Here is an 18,938-nt window from a genome sequence, read left to right as displayed (position 1 = left end):
TGAAAAAACTTGCAGGAAAAAAACACACAGTGATCTCGAATAATCCCAGTGCACGTCTTCAACTTTATTCCAAACAACTTATATGCGGCATACAAGATGATGCGAATTTAACTAGATTAGTCAGAGGGCCAACATTGGCTGGTCAGTGTGGGCTTCGCCACGACACAGGGAGGATCTCCCCTGGTCTCTCTGCATGAGTCCATCCGCAGCTTCAAAGTTCAAAACAAATCATCATCTCACAAAAGGCCAAGAGTTTGTTCTAAAAACATGGTGGTAGTACGTTCTTTTGTACTTTCAAAATTAATGTTCAAATGTTGGTAGGATGTTTTCTTGTACTTCCAAAATTAATGTTCAAATGTTGGTAGTATGTTCTTTTGTACTTCATAATGTTCTCGTGACTCGTGGAGAAAAAAGAAACAAATAAAACTGAGAGGTCATAACGCATTGATTGCTTAATCAACCGAGTAGTCGCATTCAGACAATTTGGGTCTAAAAGCGTCTTGGCCTTCCATCGGTAACCTATCAAATATATCTCATTAAACCCTTGACCCTTTAGCGTTCTAAACTATTTGAATGATTCATATTAATGTGGCGTATTGTAAATTATTCAAATAATTTGGGTTAACATGGCGTGTTGTAAAATATTCAAAAAGTCAATGCTAACAACCGTTTCATCCAATCACTGAGATTCGTGCAGGATCCATACAAGTACAAAGGATGAGAAAATCTTAATCTGATGGCTATGTTCGTTGATTGAGAAATAACTACGGAGTTTCTAAGCTGACTAAGAAATTGACGCTCCCTTTAGATTAACATGTGTCTTTCTTCGAGGTCCTTTTATTGTGAGCGCTTTTAGTATGTATATAGGTCACACAAAAATAGCTAGATCTAATTAACCCGAACAGGTTTTCAGCCACCCTATTTTTATATCGTTTTTAATATATCTAAGTCACCCGATTTTTAATTAGAGATAAGTTGATTTCTCAATCATTCGATATGGTTGGTTCCTTAAGATTTGGATCGAGCGACATAAAGAAAAAGGTGGAACCACATTCTCTGATTCATCTACTTAAATTTAAGCCTTTTACTACCTCCGTGCAACAATATTAGGCATATTAGTGTTTGGTTGACCAACGCTTTGAGCACAAATTACTTTATGAATATGTGACTAATGTGATCAAAATCATAACCACAAGCAAGTATCCTGAGTAGGAACATAATGGATATGAGTCTATGTCATGTAATTATATATTAATAGAATAATTCATGATCAAAGCATTGGTCAAAGTAAAGTAAAGTTAATACGTTACTATTGTTGGACGGAGTACTTGAGAATCTTGAGAATCCGACGTCCGAGATATACAGACCTACCCGAAAAATCAGAAAGCCTGGTGTAAATTGAAGAAATTTTGTTTTGGTTGAAATTAACCGCCGGGTCGTTGAACCGTTGCATACCGAGACACACGTGACTACCTTGGTTAAAAAGCAGAGGCGAAGAGGGTCGTATATCAGTCCATGAGCTTAGCTAGGCGCTGCTGAGTCACAACATGTCCTCGACCAATCCGTGCGTGCAGATGCATGTACCCGTACTACCGCCGTACGTGCGTGTGAGCGAAGCAAATTAGTCGGCTTGTTTATCTTGGACACGCCTAGCTACTCCATAATTTAAGGTGGTGGCACAGCACAGAGAATAGGCCATTCAGTCAAGGAACACGAGAGATGCCGCGTGCGCGCTGCAGAATCTGCTGTGCGCCCAGCCCAGTTCTCAGTCTCCTCCCCACTGATCACTGCCTGCACTCTGTCCCCGCTGCACGCTGCCGCCGTTTCCTTCCGTTTTTCTGCAGGCTGCCGCGTTCCAGCTCGGGGCCGGGGTCTTCGTGTCACCGATGACTACAAGCAGTGGGCGCTCGGGTGTAGTGTAGTACTAGTGCGGTATACAGTAGTACCCACGCCCACGTACGTACGTCCGATGCGCACCGGCTAAGCTGACCTTTGCCACTCTTTGAAGTCACCGGAAAGAAGAACGCTTTGCTGAGGTTTGCCAACCCTCACGTGGTATGCTTGCTGACCATTGCTACTCGGTTTTATTTTTCAGCTGTCGGCAGGCCTCTCTATCACTATCAGCGTTTGGTTGCAAAAATACTGTACTGAGATACCGCGTGAAAACCTTTTCTTTTCATGAGGAGAAAAAACACATGGATGTTTCTTGCAGAAATCGATGATCTGTTACGAGCATGCATGGTGGCATGGCAACAGTGCAGTGACACCAACTTTGCGAAACGGTAGTTGGTGCAGGTAGCAGAGGGGGAGTGGCCCTGTAGGCTCCAAGTTTAATGTGGCAATGCTGGGGTGGTGTCAGAGAGTGCCCTGCGCTGCCATGGCGCCACCAGGTGCATTGCAGGTGTGAGAGGGAGGGAGCCCCTGCCCTTCTGAATATTAACACCATGCATATACACTTGTTAATGTTATTATTGACTGCAACCGGTGCAGGCTGCAGGTGGCAGCAGAGCATGCAAGAGAGAGATGGAGACAGGCAGATTCTGACACCCCCACGCAGATAGCCTGCAACTACCTACCCCAGCCACTCCCCTTCTCTCTCAGCGCCGAGAGAGAAAATGCCGTAGGAGAGTACGTGGAGTTGATAAATAATAGTACTCCCCCTCCTCTTGGTACACCAGCAGATACTTGTACTGTTGCTCAACCGTCCTGAGATGTGTACATACATACAAAATGAAAATCAGGCTCCATTCAGCAGATGAAAATGAAATGCCAAGGACGTACTACTGAGCAGTGCGTCCATACAGTTCGGTCCTTTGCATACACTCACTCACAAAGTATAACGAAAACGATGGGTACCTGGACTGAAATGAACTGACCAGCTTGCAATGATACACATGCTGCGAGCGAGAAGGAAACAAACATCTCGAGAGGTGGTTGCTCTCTCTCTAGGTAAGCCAGGTTGGTCGTAGAGTAGCTAGCTCTAGTAGTGTGGAGGAGGGTGGGGGACAGCGCCCATGTCTGAAGCCTGCAGCATGGCAGCCTGCTGTGCTCTTCTGCCTTTTGTTGCTCCGTCTCTCTGACCGGCCAGCTTTACGGAAACTCATAAACAAAGGCAATTGCACTGCACACTCCCGTGGGACTGTGCACACATATGTGTGTCCCGTACAATTTCGATTCAAAGGCAAAGCTGTGCCCATGCCGCATGCCCTGCCCTGCCCTGATGAGCAGCGAAAAGCAGATGGTAAAAGAAGAAGACAGCCAGAAGATCATGTGTATGCGTGCGCCCCTTCTCACTGACGGGCCAGTGACACGGCAGAGGAGTGCACAGTACAGTACAGGCTAACCCCCCACCGGGTGTATGGTGAGCGAGACGTAAAGATGAGGAGAGAGCCGGAGCTAGCGCAACTTGCAGGGTACGCATGCCTAGAGCCTGCCATTTCTCTCCATGTGTTCCCATCTGTATCTACCTTGCGTGTGCTTGGTTTCTTCTTCTTCTTCTTCCGTTTCTGTTTCTGTTTCGCATGTTCTTGATCCACTGAAAAATTAGCAGCATGCGTACCTGCGTGTACGCCTACTTATTACTACACATTTTTAGGAGCCCGTGTGCATTTGTGACTAGACAGGTGTTTAATTTTTGTTTTTGTCTTGGGCCAAACACAATGAGTGCCGTTCTTCTGAACTCTGAGGAGACGGTCTTGTCCGGCCAGGAGCCCAGGAGCACAATTTTCTTTCTTTCTCATCAGGGAACGCTGTAGACATTCCAGGCCTCGTGGATTAGTCTTTGCCTACGTGGGCCACACGATCGCCACGATGGGCCATATTATAAAAAAGACCGGCCATCTTAGGCTTAAGCAACATCATTATTAGGCACCAAAAGGGGGCAGATAGCTACTGCTGCTGCAGAGCTGAGAGGTTAAAAATGCAAGGGCCAATAATTAGCGATCGAGCGCGGTTGCGCCCCGGGCGGTACTTGATCGGTCAAAGCAGGGCTGGCCTTGTGCCCACTGACACCAACACTAGGGTCCCGCGGACCTGGGCCCACCCGCAGCATGGGCCGCCCACCCTTCTCAGATAAGCCAACTCACCACTGACTCACTGCTCAATGGCTATCGGACAACACACTGGTGAAATCTCTCCTTGTGATGATGATGATGTTTTGTTGACCCATGAGAAAGAACTCAAGAAAGCAGAAAAGAATAGCTTGTTTTGGGCGTCGGGACATCTTTTCTTTGCTTGTTGATGTGGTTGGGCTGATGAAACTTGAGCTGAGTTATATATTCACTGTCTTTTCTTTTCTTTTCTTTCTTTCCTTTCAGCCGTTTCTTTTATCTTTTTTCCAGTGCTTTTCTTTCAAGTACGTGTTGCACTTGACTGTTCTTGTCTCTTTTCTGCAGGAGCGAGGGGAGCAGCACAGAGGTGGGGGCTGCAGTGCAGTGCTGGGAAGGGAGGTGATGACTGAGGAGGGATGAGTCCTGTCTTTTGGCTGTGACAAGGCAGGGCAGGGGCAGAGGGGTACGCATGCATGCATGGATTGAGACTTGCAAAGCACTCTTTCGGAGGCCCCCGAGGATCCCCGGCAGGTCTGTAATCGTAAGTACAAGGTTTCTCCCAGTCTTCTCTGCACCTTTGACCATGTGTCACGCCCGCTAGAAGCCCACGCACTAATCTTTACTGGGAGACTGGAAAGAGCCTTCTTTTTTTCACCATTATGGATGATGAAGACGTTAAAATGTGTGGAGCGGACTGCAAGAATCATGTTTAAGCCAATCTCAATCTGGATCCAGAACAAGATGGCAATCCCCGTTCAACCCGCCAGACAACATTGCCCATCGTCAGCCTCTACTTCAATGAATGTACATAAACATAAATTCATTTGCAACATTATTTATAAGTAAAGCTCTCTGGTAAATCTGAAAAAGGAAATCTCAACGCGAACAAACCGGCAACGCGCTATGAGAAATTGACTTGACGAGAGAACGCGTATGCATATGCGTCTGCCGTTGTTTTTTAAAACGGCGTGCATGATTCGAGCATGCATGGCTCGATACATGATGGCGCCAAAAGCAGCCACTACTCTCTGCTCTTCCGGAAGAAGAAAAGAAAGCCATTTCCCCCCGTCAGAAGATCGCAAACCACACGATCAAATCCAAGGTAGCTCTGCTCGCCTCCAGCCCTACACTTTGCTGTTTGCTCTTCTTCCCAATCTCCTCCCACAAGCAAGAGCCTCAACGAAGTGCCATTATCCTCGTCAGCGCCAGAGCACGGACTGATGACCGATCAGTGGTCGCACATGTCGTGTCTGTCCCCGACGCAAGCAGCAAACAGGTTCCGTTATGTCAGTCTGGTCAGCTGGAGAGCGAAGGTGGCTTGTTTGGCTTCGCTGACCCGCCCGCCATTCTCCAGTCATGTACCCGTTCTCGTGCCTCTGCATGACGAGTCAAAGACGGGGTCAGAACAGGACAGAACGAAGCAGGGGCACAGCCTGTGCACAGGGTCCCCGTCAGATTCAGGGTCACAGATGCGCGGCATATGTCCAGTACAGGTTGCCCAGTCGCGCTACCTCCAGCTCCTCTCCCTCTATCCCTTCTCCTTCCCTGCATGCACCGTGCAGGGAGCAAGTGTGTACGTGCAGCGCTTTGTCACGCCCACTGCAGCCATATCAGACGTACTAGCTGATATTTCTGCGTCGATGCAGTGTGCCACTAAAACTCCATTTTTAAAAGGGAAAAATATCGAAGGGGGATCACGCTGACGCTGTGCCTGTGCTATCTACGTACGACGGCTGAATCGGTCGGGCGATCGATTAGCAAATTTAACAGACACCCGCTACGGATCGAGCTAGAGTTGGGCGGTGGGGTTGAAGCTTTGAAGAGGAGCGCACACAGACCGGCCAGCGTGCGGAGTGCAGGGGCGGAACAGTGCGTGCCCCTCACAATAATTGCCACGCTCAGATCGATCGGCCGGCCTGACCTGGCTGGAGGGGAGGAGGCCAGGCGACCCTGTCATGAATCATGATGAAGAGTTGAAGGCCTTCCCCGTTGCAGTGCATCGGACCGGCTGGCTCTTGCCGGCGACTCAGGAGCAGGGACCGTGTATCCACCACCATTGTGCTACAGCCGGTTAATCCGTGGAGCAGCTCATAGCAGCTGGGACCGTCATCAACGGTCAAAAAGATCGAGCAGCTGCTGCTTCGCTTGCGTAATCGCATGGATGGTCAGGATCGTCGGTAACACCGTACACGTGTGCCCGGTTAACGCACACGTGAAGGTGGGCACGTAATCGTACTAATCTTCTGTTCTCCTTCCCCCATCATCGCCAGCAGTCCAGCACAAGGCATGCATCTAAACGCTGGGACGGAAGCGAGCAGCAGCATCCGGGGCCAGCGACGTCTCTGGCTGCGTTGTCTCCTGATGCTCCTGCCTGTGCGCTGCGGGCGTGCAGCACTGGCGAGACGCACATGCAGCGGCAACAGCAGCTAGCAAGGGGCGGTCAGAAAGGCTGGGCGGCGCAGGCATGCAGTGCAGTGCAGGCCAGCGGCAGCGTGACAGACGACCGCCGGTTGAAAGCGCTCCCTCGCTAGTCTTCTCCCCGTGGTGGACTGGTGGTGGCAGGCACATTCACGGCCGGCCGACCTCTGCTGCCGCGCCCACGGGCAAAGACCTTTTTTTTCCTGCACACGCGCACCTGTAGCGTTCCACGGCCTCCTTTGCGTTTTAGCGGATTCCCCATACTCCAATGCAGGAGTAGGAGTGATATGCTGTCCGACGCCATTGCCACTGCCTCCTTTGACGTCAGCCTGAAGACACGGTGGTCTGGTTCCAATGGAAAAACACGAGCGACTGTTCAGGAAGAGAAAGACAGGCCTGGCAAGCTAAGCAGTCTAGCAAGCATATCAGGCTGGGCTTTGTATAAAAAGAAGTCGAATATGGGACGACGATATTCGTCTGCTCGGCTTTAAGTCGTTCAAATCAATCTTGAAGCAAAAGGGCAGAAGGGTACGCTTAGGTTACGCAGGGACCTTGTAGCTATCTGAGTACAGAGACTGCCATGCCAGACTGGACACTTCTTTCCAGGCCTTGAAACTTTGACTGGAACAGGGTAAATGAGTCTGCCTGAACTCTGCAGAGTAATTGACGCTCATCAGCCATCAAAGCAGCACACAGGAGGTAGAAACCTGCCCTACAGCTATAGCTCAGATCAGTAATGGTCGCAGCGATAGTCCAATATGCAGAGCCTACATCCCAGAACTGTTGTGTCAGCAAATTAACTTCGTAAACAAGATATGCTATCATGTTCATGTTCCCCTGCAGACCCCAAGAGCACCTACTGCCTTCAAGCACTCTTTTGATGTTCACGTTAGACAGCAGAACAGACAAGGTTCTTCGCAAAAGAAAAAAAGTAGAACAGATAAGGGCAGACGGGACATTATCTTACAGAAGTTGAGACTGATATCCTAATTCCTATTCATTCCCGGTACAAGAATCTGAAGAAAACGGTGATGATTTGATGATTGCACTCTGTATATGACACTCAAATCTACACAAGACGTCACAAGTAAACAAATTGAGGTACGGCTCCTTTGACATTGCATCAGCTTGCCTCTGTTCTTAAATTATATTGCATATGTTTTTGCTTTTCTCCCTAATTACGAACTAGCTGCGATATGAGCTTTGGGATCTCACGTACAGAGATTTTGCAGCACACATGGACCATTTAAGTACGTCAATGTAGGAAGAACAACCAGAAGGTTTCTTATGGGCAACTACTACTTGTATACTGCCTACAAAATCTTTTTTATGGAGAGGCGCAGCATGCACAGAAGCGCAGAACTAATTTACAACAGCTAGAAGAGCATTCTTGTTCAAACCTGGATCCCAATAATCTACAACTTCTCTAACAGTATATGAGCTGCCTATTGCAGCTTCTTGATCCACCTCAGAGCTGCCCAAGTGATAAGGCAGCTCATATTTACTGCAACGGTATGTACAGTTGAGCTCAACATAAGGCTGCAATGCAAACGGATATATGAGATCTTTTGTCAAGTCACATTTCTTTAAAGCATAGAAACATCAGAAGGTAAAAGCTGGTAAAAGATAGTTCAGTGAAGATTTAGAAAAGCACTAAAGCTGATAGGCAATGTTACCGAAGGGAATTTTCTGTCACCTAATTGATAAGATTGGTATGTGTTTTGGGGCTTGACCAAAGGTCTAAAATCAAAGCTACAAGCCTAATAAAGTAATGGTTGGTACCCAAGGCCGAACGCCCAACTGCTTGTAAGTAGCAACCTAGTTTCTAGCTGTACATATTTGTGACATATTATGCAAGTATTCCGGAAATAAAGTAATTATTATGGCCTTGTACTTGACCTTTCTCATAGAGACACAGAGCTTTTATGTTTTCTCAAAAAAAATAAAGTAATTATTAGAGTAGTAGACCAGTGGCAGAGAGACAAATTATACAAAGAATGTAGACAGCGTTGCACACACAAGATATATAACACAGTAAGTAAAGTATAGTTTTGCACCTTGGAAAAATCATGCCACTAATGACAGTCAAGTCGTTAAGACTTAAGAGAGACTCAGTCCTTCTGATAATAGGAGAGAACCAAGTCTGTATGTACCGAGAACAACTGTGTGTCCACAAAAAGCTGTCAACAAGAAGGGAAATATTAATATCACATGCGAGGGTCATACCTCCTTTGCAAACAAAAAAGTTCCCATGTGAGATAGCAAAAAGAAAAAAAGGATTCCAAATAAGGATATTATACCAACTCAGCCAAAAAGAATATCTCTAGGATTTCTTAACTGGAGGTTCAAGATTCTGGAGTGCTATCCAAATATTACACTAAAACTACATAGAAGACAAGGCAAAACGGAAGGTTTCATTTTCTATTAGAAGCAGCATGCTGAGAAGGCACGAAACATAACAGGCAACAAAACAGAACAAGAAACTAAGGTATGCTAGAAGCAAAACAAGAAAAAAGGTACGCTAGAACCAAAACAAATTTTTTTGAAAAGAAAGACCACCGTGTACCTTCATAAAGGGCCTATCTCTGGCAGGGAAAGAGCCAATGAAGCTCTCTTTTAAAATTAAGGAAACCTGTGCAAACACAGCAGAAGACAGTTAATAATTAGTAATATTGTGTTAAAAATTATAGACTGAGCTCTCAAGTTAGCAACTAGTAATATTTTTTATATAGTAAAAAACAAAGACTCAAGTTGGTATTGAATATTCTACACTAGTATGGATATGCTGATACAATGCAGCTTAGTAACACTGGGTCACAAGACATTTTGTCCAACAAAAAACAAGGCACACAAGAATATCCAGAACAAGCAGTTTCATAATAATGTACCTTGTCATTGTTGGATTGCACATTGGTAATCGTGTGAGATCTCAGGTTGGAACACAGAGAATCAAGATAGGATCTAAGCACTGCCAAGAAACCTTTGGCCGCTTCCACCTGTATGCTCAGAAGTTTAGAACCACGTTAGGGCCTTGACTAAACTGAAAGTTCATAGGACAGATTGCTTTGGTTTAGAATGGGAAAACAATCATGCTTCAGCATTAAAAAACAGAGATCCCAATGAATAACGAAAATTTTGAAGTCAGGACTAGTATATTTTATGAAATGTGGGGTGTGAGTTATACTTTAAGAGTAGGCAAAAAATAGTTCTGGCAAATAATTCATGGCATGTCCAAGAGAACTTAAAGCAAAATCTGCAGGGAGGAACAGCAAAAAGTTGAAAACAGCAAAATGCACTCTTAGAAATTTGAAACACATACAAAATAAGAAAAAGAAAAATATAACAAAGAAATAAAAAACTAGAACAAACCTGGGCATCTGTGCATTCATAAACGGGACGTTTTCTTGCAAGAAAACTTTCGCCCACAAGTCTTGAATGATACGGCCGCAAGGCAGAAAGCAACTCCCTTTGTTGCGGAAATTGTGGGACCGAAGTAGACTTAATCTACGAACATCATGAATCCGTGTATCAGTAATAGTTTGTTGCATTGTTTGCACCATTTATCAACCCATTATACTGCAGCATTACATGCTTAAAAAACTGATACTGCGAGTAAATCTGATGATGTACAAGTCTTAAAATCAAATGGAAACCACAGAGAACTAACATCAATTTACAGCAGTACACAGAATTGATCTCACAAAGTAGCAGAATATCGCAGGTAAATGGCAGGTAAGATACTTTTCAGGTACCTGATTCTTGTTGGCATCAATAATTACTGCATTTCCTAGCCTGGATTGCAGATCGGATGTTTTGTTGTGCACACCAACCTGAAGGTAACACCGGCTTAGTTTTGGATAGACAGTTCAAATTAACTCCATTAAGTCTAGTTCACACTAACTCCATTAAACTTATTTGAAACAGATGGTGATGTGCCAAATGACAATACCCACATATTCAGAGTTCACTCAATGTAATTCCCTTTATCTCATTTTTCACCCACCCCCCTCTCAACACACACAGACCAAAATGCAGCCTTCTCCTCCCTCCCCTGTGGGTTTGCTTGGATACGCACCGAATAGATCCAGTCCCTTCAGATAGGCGGGGATTTAAATTCTATTTCCCTGCTTGTCTCAAGGGACTGGGCCTAATTCCCTTCTATCAAACAAGCCTTAGTGTGCAAGCTAAACAAAGATCTCTACCATTTTCCTGTGGTTCTCTCTACGTTAATCAAAACAAAAGAATTCCAATAAAGTCAGGAAACTCACAATGTATGGGACAGGTGCATCCAGAAAATCCAGCATGTCGTTTGGCAAAACCTGGAAATCGAAGATGCAGAGATCACGAGAGGTAAGCTAAATTCCCTAGCTAGGTAGTTCAGATCTGAGTTCTGCAAAGGGGCAAATGGAAGTACCGGTATGAGTAGACTCTGCCAGTGGTATGGTCGTATTAGAGGTATGACAGACAAAACTGAAGCGGAAAGCATTCCCTGGTCATTGAAAGATTACGAGAGCTTAGAACAACATTCACCAATACTGAATTCTTATTTTTCATCAGAAGGCAGACAAAGAAACTCTACTGAATATTACTTGCAGTTAACACCATGAATACATAAGGGTGTGTTTGCTATAGCTAACTGCCTAACTCACCCGCAATTAAAGAAAACACACCACAATGATAATAAAGTTCTTTGTTAAGTAAGAAGTCATCTATGATTGTTCTATCATTACAACAGAAAACACTTGGCTAATTCACAGATCAAGATAAGTACTCCCTCCGTCCAGAAATAAGTAACTTGGATTTGTATAGATTCTTGTACAAATCCACCTGTACAAATCCACGTCACTTGTTTCTGGACGGAGGGAATATAAGATTAACTAGTGTGGAACATAGCAATACAGAATATAGGTAAAAAAAAAGACAGAACACAAGGCTTGATCAATACCAAATTAGAACAGACAATAACAATCTGTTTCTCCAGGAGTGCTGCAGCAAAAAGTGTCATAACCTGCCAACCAAAATCAATTCAAACTTTGTAATTACAGGTAAACGGAAAGTGCTCACAAGCAATTATGGCAAGTTAGGTTTCTGTGCCAATACAGATGAACTAAGATATAGGTGTATTTTTTGTCCTCAACTATTGTTAAAAGTGTAGATAAACTTCTTTTAGGTGCGAAATTCACCCCTCAACTGCTAATACCTGGTAAATTTGGTACTGATCCTGGTATAGTTTGGTCAAACCTGATTTTGACCAACGAGATGGTGGTTTCATTGCCATGTGTCCACGTCAGCTGACGGCGAGACGATTCCATGGATCCCACATTAGCTCGTGGGAGCACATGAGAATGAGAGAGAGAGAGAAATAGAGGGATGCATCTTAGTGGGGTCCACGAAATCGACTCACCATGAGATGACGTGGCAATAGAACCACCATCCAGCAGGTCAGAACCAGGTTTGACTAAACTATACTGTGTACTCCCTCCGATCCTTAATAAGTGTCAGAGATTTAGTACAAAGTTAGTACAACTTTGTATTATATCCTAGACACTTACTATGGGTCAGAGGGAGTACTTCACTTATCTCTATAACTAAAGGACAGGGATGTAGAATGGTCAATCATTTACTGCATTCAAAAAGGTATAATTTGGTGAACAAACAAGTCATGATGAATAGCCCTACAATGTATTTAATAACGGAAGTGATGCCAAGGGATATTGCTCTCTCTTCCAAATGGAGCACAGAACTGATACTGCACTAACAAGGTTGCATCATGTACTTAGTAAAACTAGCTGATGATGAAATGCAAAATCTTTATCCTACTGATTTTGTTGTGGGTCGTGTTGTTTTATAAATCTGTCTACAGACATGCAGATCAAACATGTAGGTTATAATTCCGTCCTCCAACAACTAAGAGTGATATATGATTTAATTAGGTGCTGCAAAGGAAATATACCACCTCAGGGATATGTCGGGGTACTTACATGTTCCAACCTGAGGCATCCACATATGGATGCAACAGCCCATGTGGATAAAGCAGTTGATTCTTCCTCAGCAAAGAGGGCATTACGCATCTGAGATAGAAATAAATGTGTCACATGCATAAGGTTATTCACCTAAGTAGGTCAACACTAAATACATACTGGGGCAATGCATCAGAAATATTACCTCAGCCACCTCTAAGCTTGTATCACGTGACCGAAGATCAATAGTTGACCCAGCAATATGAAGAGCGGTTTCACCAGGCCGGTGAAACCTCAAAGGATGCAAGTGCTCCAAGGGATGAAAATTAAGTGATGAACCCCTGGCAGGACACTGCAACTGGTAGTACTGACAAACAACTTGAAGAGATCCATATTTTTTTGCCTGGAGAAAACATCAGGTTACACAACAAATCCACAAAAAGAGGATCCAAGCAAAATGTTACATAATTAAATGCATACAGAACCTTAGCCCATTGCAATATACTGCTGTGCCCAACTACATCTCCGTGACCAATGGAAGATGGCTCCTCCAAATCCAATTCATTGGTATCACTTCTCAAATTTATGCCCTCAGAAGGAGAATCTTGGGAACTGCAGACAATGGCAATTTACTGTTTTACGATTCTAATCAAGGGCTGATGCTCACATAAAATGAAGTTTGCAATCACAACGTGTCAACAGTAAACTATCAAACTTGAGGGGAGCACAAGTGCACAACAGTTGTCTGCCTGCATTTATTGCTATCCAGCTATATGTTAAAAGTGTTCATAGCAACAGTTGGAGTTAAACTAGGTTGATTGTAACATTAACAAAAAGGAAGTGATATACTCGTCCTAGCACAAGTAAGATTTCTTCAAATGTGTTGAGGCATATATCAGGCTTGCTAAGAGCTCATTGATTTGTAGGATGCCATATATTACCATACCTTGGAGACGATTCAGAACCTTCGCTGAGACGAGATCGTATAAGCGGCAAAATAGTATCATTAACAAAGATATCAAGTTCCCCATCAATCACATTTTCATGTGAGAAATTACAACAATTTTCATTCGAAACAAACGGCACAGAATCCAGTTCATGGAGCTTAACACTGGACATGTCTATCACTGTTTCTCCTGAAACGCAATTATCAGACTCTTCTGCTTTATCATATTGAGTAATCATCCCTGTTACAGGACTGTTCTGTTCCTCTTTGACAGGAGAACAACTTTCTGGTTGTACTTCTTGGGAGGTGACCAGTTGGTTATCCCCACACCCAGAACTGCTGTCCGTGTCAGATAGCTCCTTTGGAGAAGCTTCCACACTTGTTTCAGAGGATTTTTCTAGTGTTGTACCATCCAAATACTGTTCTGCTCCTGCAATTTCAGTGTCTTCATGAATATCATCATCCTCGCAGGTTTCCTCCGGTGATAACGAAGTTAGCATGCTAACACCATCCGTCAGCCATTCAAGCCGTTCTTCCATAAGAATACTGCACAAGGAACACGGTAGACACTTATGGAAGGAAGTAGCATAAAGTACAACAACAACAATGAGTGCAATAGCGATAGCATCAAAAGAAATGCATACAAGAACGCTTGACAAAGACCTAGGACAAATCAAACCAATCATAAAAACTCCTTGTGGACGTAGCACTAATATTTTCACGACACTAAAACAGAAACTTCACATCAGTGCATGCCCAAAGTATGACCAGGAAGAACTTCCGTTTGAGAATTAGATGAAGAATAACGAAATAATACAATACATATAAATGCAAATCAGAATATTCATACAGATAACAAATAACTGTAACTAGAGGTCTCGGAAGTACCATGCAGCATATGTAGCAGATATAAACTAAGAATACAATAAGATAACAGGAGATGATGGTGAGAACAATACGCTACCTCTGCAGTACCCCAAAATGCAGTTCAAAGAATGGGAGCCTGGACAGGATGCAATAACACCGGGGTGTGGTTACTACATAACGACTCCGGCGAGGAAATACAGGCTTTTCATTCGTGAGCATGGAAACAAGCTTTGAAGGCCTTTGTACAATCTCCTCAACCAATACACAGCATCCATATAGTGTAGGGTCATCAGCAACCTGCAATGTCCCACTGATCAGCACACCAGTACAGTGAAAGGGATAGCCATAAAGGGGAGAAAGATGTAAACATACCTGTAGACGGAATACGAAAGACTGATTGCTTTCTTTAAGCTGTTCCTGAAATGGGCAACATAAAATATAAGATTCACAACAAAAATCCTGAAAAGACTAGATTATGCTTGCGTGCAAGTAAAACTTGAGAAAGGAACAGAAGGTATTCTGTGATGAACTGTAAATCTTGCCCGTAGCTTGCAATGTGGTTCTAGGACTAACAATGGGATTTTTCAACTAAACAGATATATACTCAGTGAAGGAAGAATATAGCACAAACAGATCTGAGAAATAGTCACCTGCCCCAGGAGAATTTCATTCAGCTCACTGAATGAAGGAGTCCGTTCAACAGCATTAACCTAATACAGATGTACATAGGTAAATTATTTGGTGAGAAATGCTTTCTATGCTCATCTTAAAACAATGCATAAATATTGAAATATAAATAATAGGATGAATCCAAGTGAGGCTCAAAAATATTAAATCCATCTGATTGACCCTGGGAGGCTGTTTTGGGGTTGTTGTCGCATTCATGGTGGATGTGACAACAACTTGGCTGGTGACTCAACAGAGATCGACATGTTAGTGCCAACTTCCCCCATTTTATTTTCTCTCATTTATCCTTTTCTATCTCCACGTCTCCTCCGACTGTTCCTTATATGGGGTGATGTGAACTTTTCTTGTAGTTACGATTTGAAATGTAACCCGGCTGATAAATTACAATATTATGAACTGAACCCAATCAAGTAATCAACAGAACATTGTTGCAGCTCAGTAAAACAAAATATAACCTATACAAGAAGCATCATGATACTTGGTGAACACCAAGTTTTAGTGTGTAATGGCTGCAAACTATTACTACAACAAATGCCAACACTATGAAGCCCAAATGCCAGACCTGTGCACCTCCGGGAAGGCAGAATGAGACAATATCCTTGTACTTGAGTGGAAGAGACTTCTCAGGAGGATATGCAAAAAGGACCTAAGGACGAGATTAAAAAAATCAGTGAAAGGTATATATATTCTAAAAAACAAGCAAGGAAAGAAGAAATGGAAGTTCAGGCGCTGGAAAGAAGGCATCAATACAGCCTCCTTTTGATTAAAAAAATATGGCACAGAATACTACCATCAGACTAATGAACATGCAAATATGCAACAATAGATGAGATGAGTGATAACCTGAGGTTCCAAATTTGATATGGCATGAACTTGGTGGTGGTTGTTGCCAAATAGATTTCTTGATTTCTTTGTATCGTCATCATTCCTCCCTAGAGCAATGTTTTCAAGCTCATGGATATCTGCCTGAGGAGGAAGCCCAACAATCACTATGCTCTCAAAAAGATGTGAAGGTTCTCTGATGCACCTATTACCCTGTTCCAAAAAAAAAGGACCTTGATGTACTATGTTTCTCAAGCATTTGACACAATTGCAAGTCCTAGCAGTTTTAAAATGCTAGGTAATTTCAACAAGAAGCAGTCACCCCAAATATTAGGATGTGCCAATGTTGGATACTGCAATCCCGTTATTGCACTTAGATCAGAAGTATCATGATGTATTACAAATTATATAGCAAGCGTAAGAAGGTTTTTTTTACATCAGTTATGGGGTCGTTCATTGGGCCTCACAAGCGACATACTGTATATGATACAGTGTTAATCAAATATGAAAGGTGAAAGGAAATGACTACTCTACTCGAACACCAAAACCCAGAGCAATTTTGGAGAAATGTTACTTGTCATGTGACTATGATTTGTCCTATATAGTCTAGTGGAAGAGAATCAAGACAATAGCATCCGTAGGAAGAACTGCAAGCATAACTGCATAGGTATTATGCTTGAATGATAAGAGTAAAGAAGGCATTTGAAGTCTACCAAACAACTGATAAATGAATAAATCTTTGTTGCACTCTTGCATAGTAGAAATGATAAATGCAGCATTTGTACAAAAATACATACCAATGACTTCAGCTGGAACCTTGACCACTGTCGCTTGTGTGTCGTAAGAACTTCTGGATTGTACGGTCCAGACACTTCAGGAGAATTTGAAAAACCTTTCAGGATTTTTGAAAATTGTTGCTGCAGCTTCTGCATTGGGCTGCCACTCTCTTCTCCAGATGAGTATACCACAGATGGACGTGTGGGCTGCACGGTGGCAGCTGAAGCAGCAGCAATAAATGCTCTCGCAACCTCTTCAGTTGTTTGCATCAGGTGCGACTTGTTGAATTTGAGCCCTTCGGACCCATCATTCTTGTCCACCATCCTAAATGCCTGCTACTCATGCAGGCAAGGAGATCATCATTTCAGTAGTGTGATCGAGGATGCCCATAAGCACTTATGATCCAATTATACCACAGAAGCACTTATGATCCAATTGGACACCACAAGTGAAAGGTGAGAAGACAACTACTGGAAAACATAACTTGTCTACATTTAATTTGATTTACCTAGGAAAGTAAAACTTGTGTAACCTCTTTTCACAGCGTCTTGAAAATAAGCACAGCACATCAACCGCAGACTAAACCTTGGCTAGCAAAAAGTGAGCATTCCAAGATCTTCTTGATTCAGTTGTAGGATCTACCCAACAAGTAAACCATGTTCTCAGCTTGGAATCACTGGAATTCAGTTGGACTGAACCCTATCACCCACACATCCTATACGTTTTCAATTCTAAAAGCACGTAAACAAGTGACAACTACCTGGTACAGAACAACAAATCAGCTTGTATCTCACTCTAATATCCAACCAGAAAGCCACCTACTAACTAATTGCATGTACTTTGCGGAACAAAAAGCGTCCCACTGAGTTAGCATCGCACTTTTCAAGCAGTATCACCAAGAGCATATGGCGGAATCTGAAAAGTAAATAAGGAGTAGTATTATTGATTTCTCTTTCTTAAAGACTACTGCCGATTCCTCTACCTAGAAAGTAAGAAAACTACATGAGCGTCCAATACAAATTGCACAAACCAGCCACCCGATCTCGGAGTTTGACCTTAGACTCGACCAGAATTACTGTTTGACTACTCCAAATCCCGCCGTGCGAACAGAAATCAATCGATCGCAGTGCAGAAACGGCCTCAGAAATCGCACACATCCAGACCGAGGGATGCTCTCAGAAATTGACACATAGCCTGATCAAAAGCTACGCACAGTCCCCATAGGATTCGACGGAACACCGAAAATTTCCACACAAAACACAGAGAAAACAAAAACACGGAGGGGTGAATCCGTCGAATCGGCTCACCTGGGCGCCGCCGCTGCGGGCGTAGGGTTTTGGACGCTTCGCGCGCCGCTCTGATCCCTCCCTTCTTCCTGCTCTCCGCCCTCCCTCCGCGCCGCCGCCGCCGCCGCCCAAATGGACCCGCACAAGGACGCGGACGGGTGGTGGTCTACTGGTCTCCCTCTCCACTCCTCGCCTTTTTTCCCCCTTCCGTTCTCTCCTGTGCGGGTTAATGAATGCCTGGATCCGTTCGATTAGCCGAGAGGCGATTCGTTTATTGAATCCCGGGGATTAAAAGCGGCGCGATTTGGTTCGGGTTTTGGCGAGGAGATTTGCGGGACGAGGAACTGGGAGCGACTCTGCTTTGTCGTGGGCGAGTGGGACTCTGCTGCTGGCTGGCTGGAAGGAACGGAAGAAACTGGGACTCTGCGTCGCGGGGCCCGGGGGACAGGTGGGCGGCGCGGCGGGTTGACCCAGGCCAAGCAAAGCTCTGTCTGTGCCTTTGTGGCCGTCGCCACGTCTCTCTGCGCTGCGCTGTGCTGTACTGCTGCTTGGACGTCTCCGGGCGTGTTGCCAGCACCGCAGAAGGGAAAGGGGGCCCTTCCGTTTTGTACGTGTACTGGTACTTCCTTTTCGCGAGAAAATGAATGTTCTACAGTCTAGTACGTAGTAGTACACGGCAGCAGGCAGGCCAGGAGGGTTTTTTTATCACAAGATTCGCGATATAATCCTGTGATTATCTCAAGTTGGCTGGGGAATAAAATAAAGTATGCTAATGGCTGGGAAGAGGCCGATCAGTTCAGCCTTGGCAATTTTTCTTTCTTGTCATGTTGGGATTTCTTATGATAATGCTTGGTGATGCGATGCGAGTCGTTTTCTGCTTCATTGCGACCTTGAGCGCATTCGCACCTGCCTTGGCTGTGTGTGCGTGGGGTGCGCGTGCTTTGGATTTCTTGGACAGCTACGTTGAGGTTGTGTGGATGGATATGCTTGAGGAGGGCACCCTGACTTCTTCCCTTGATATCTTCGTGTCCGCAAAGCCTTCGCCTTTTCTTTTCCGAGAGTACATTTCCGTTATTTCTTCTTCCGTGGACCGTGGGAAACGTTTTTCCTACTGGGAAGTTGGTGC

The 18,938-nt window shown here is 44.2% G+C and overlaps 1 protein-coding gene and 1 long non-coding RNA gene across 3 annotated transcripts; both read right to left on the bottom strand.

The window, feature by feature from the left end:
- Positions 1-4,757: 4,757 nt before the first annotated feature.
- Positions 4,758-6,670, bottom strand: LOC112271610. The gene is made up of 2 exons (XR_002964895.1): positions 5,561-6,670; positions 4,758-5,425 (listed from the first exon to the last, which is right to left on the bottom strand). It is a non-coding gene; the product is annotated as an uncharacterized LOC112271610 (long non-coding RNA).
- Positions 6,671-7,537: 867 nt separating this feature from the next.
- LOC100845395 lies at positions 7,538-18,302 on the bottom strand. 2 transcript variants are annotated; one of them, XM_010237740.3, is made up of 20 exons: positions 17,834-18,302; positions 16,547-16,861; positions 15,771-15,962; positions 15,490-15,573; positions 14,891-14,950; positions 14,613-14,657; positions 14,338-14,537; positions 13,374-13,919; positions 12,913-13,039; positions 12,633-12,830; positions 12,449-12,538; positions 11,413-11,475; positions 10,882-10,956; positions 10,736-10,786; positions 10,220-10,297; positions 9,837-9,971; positions 9,356-9,463; positions 9,034-9,099; positions 8,525-8,647; positions 7,538-8,006 (listed from the first exon to the last, which is right to left on the bottom strand). In XM_010237740.3, the coding sequence occupies exons 2-19, from the start codon at positions 16,847-16,849 to the stop codon at positions 8,579-8,581; spliced, it is 2,490 nt and encodes an 829-aa protein (XP_010236042.1). In that variant the 5' UTR covers positions 16,850-16,861; positions 17,834-18,302; the 3' UTR covers positions 7,538-8,006; positions 8,525-8,578. The 2 variants fall into 2 exon arrangements, with proteins under 2 accessions (XP_010236042.1, XP_003570520.1); XM_003570472.4 differs by having other exon boundaries at positions 16,547-16,858; positions 17,834-18,301.
- Between the last annotated feature and the right edge of the window lie 636 nt (positions 18,303-18,938).

This window comes from Brachypodium distachyon, chromosome 3, assembly GCF_000005505.3.
Source record: "Brachypodium distachyon strain Bd21 chromosome 3, Brachypodium_distachyon_v3.0, whole genome shotgun sequence".
Taxonomy (NCBI): domain Eukaryota; kingdom Viridiplantae; phylum Streptophyta; class Magnoliopsida; order Poales; family Poaceae; genus Brachypodium; species Brachypodium distachyon.
The sequence above is the reverse complement of the archived record's forward strand: the minus strand, read 5'-3'. Positions and strand labels throughout refer to the sequence as shown.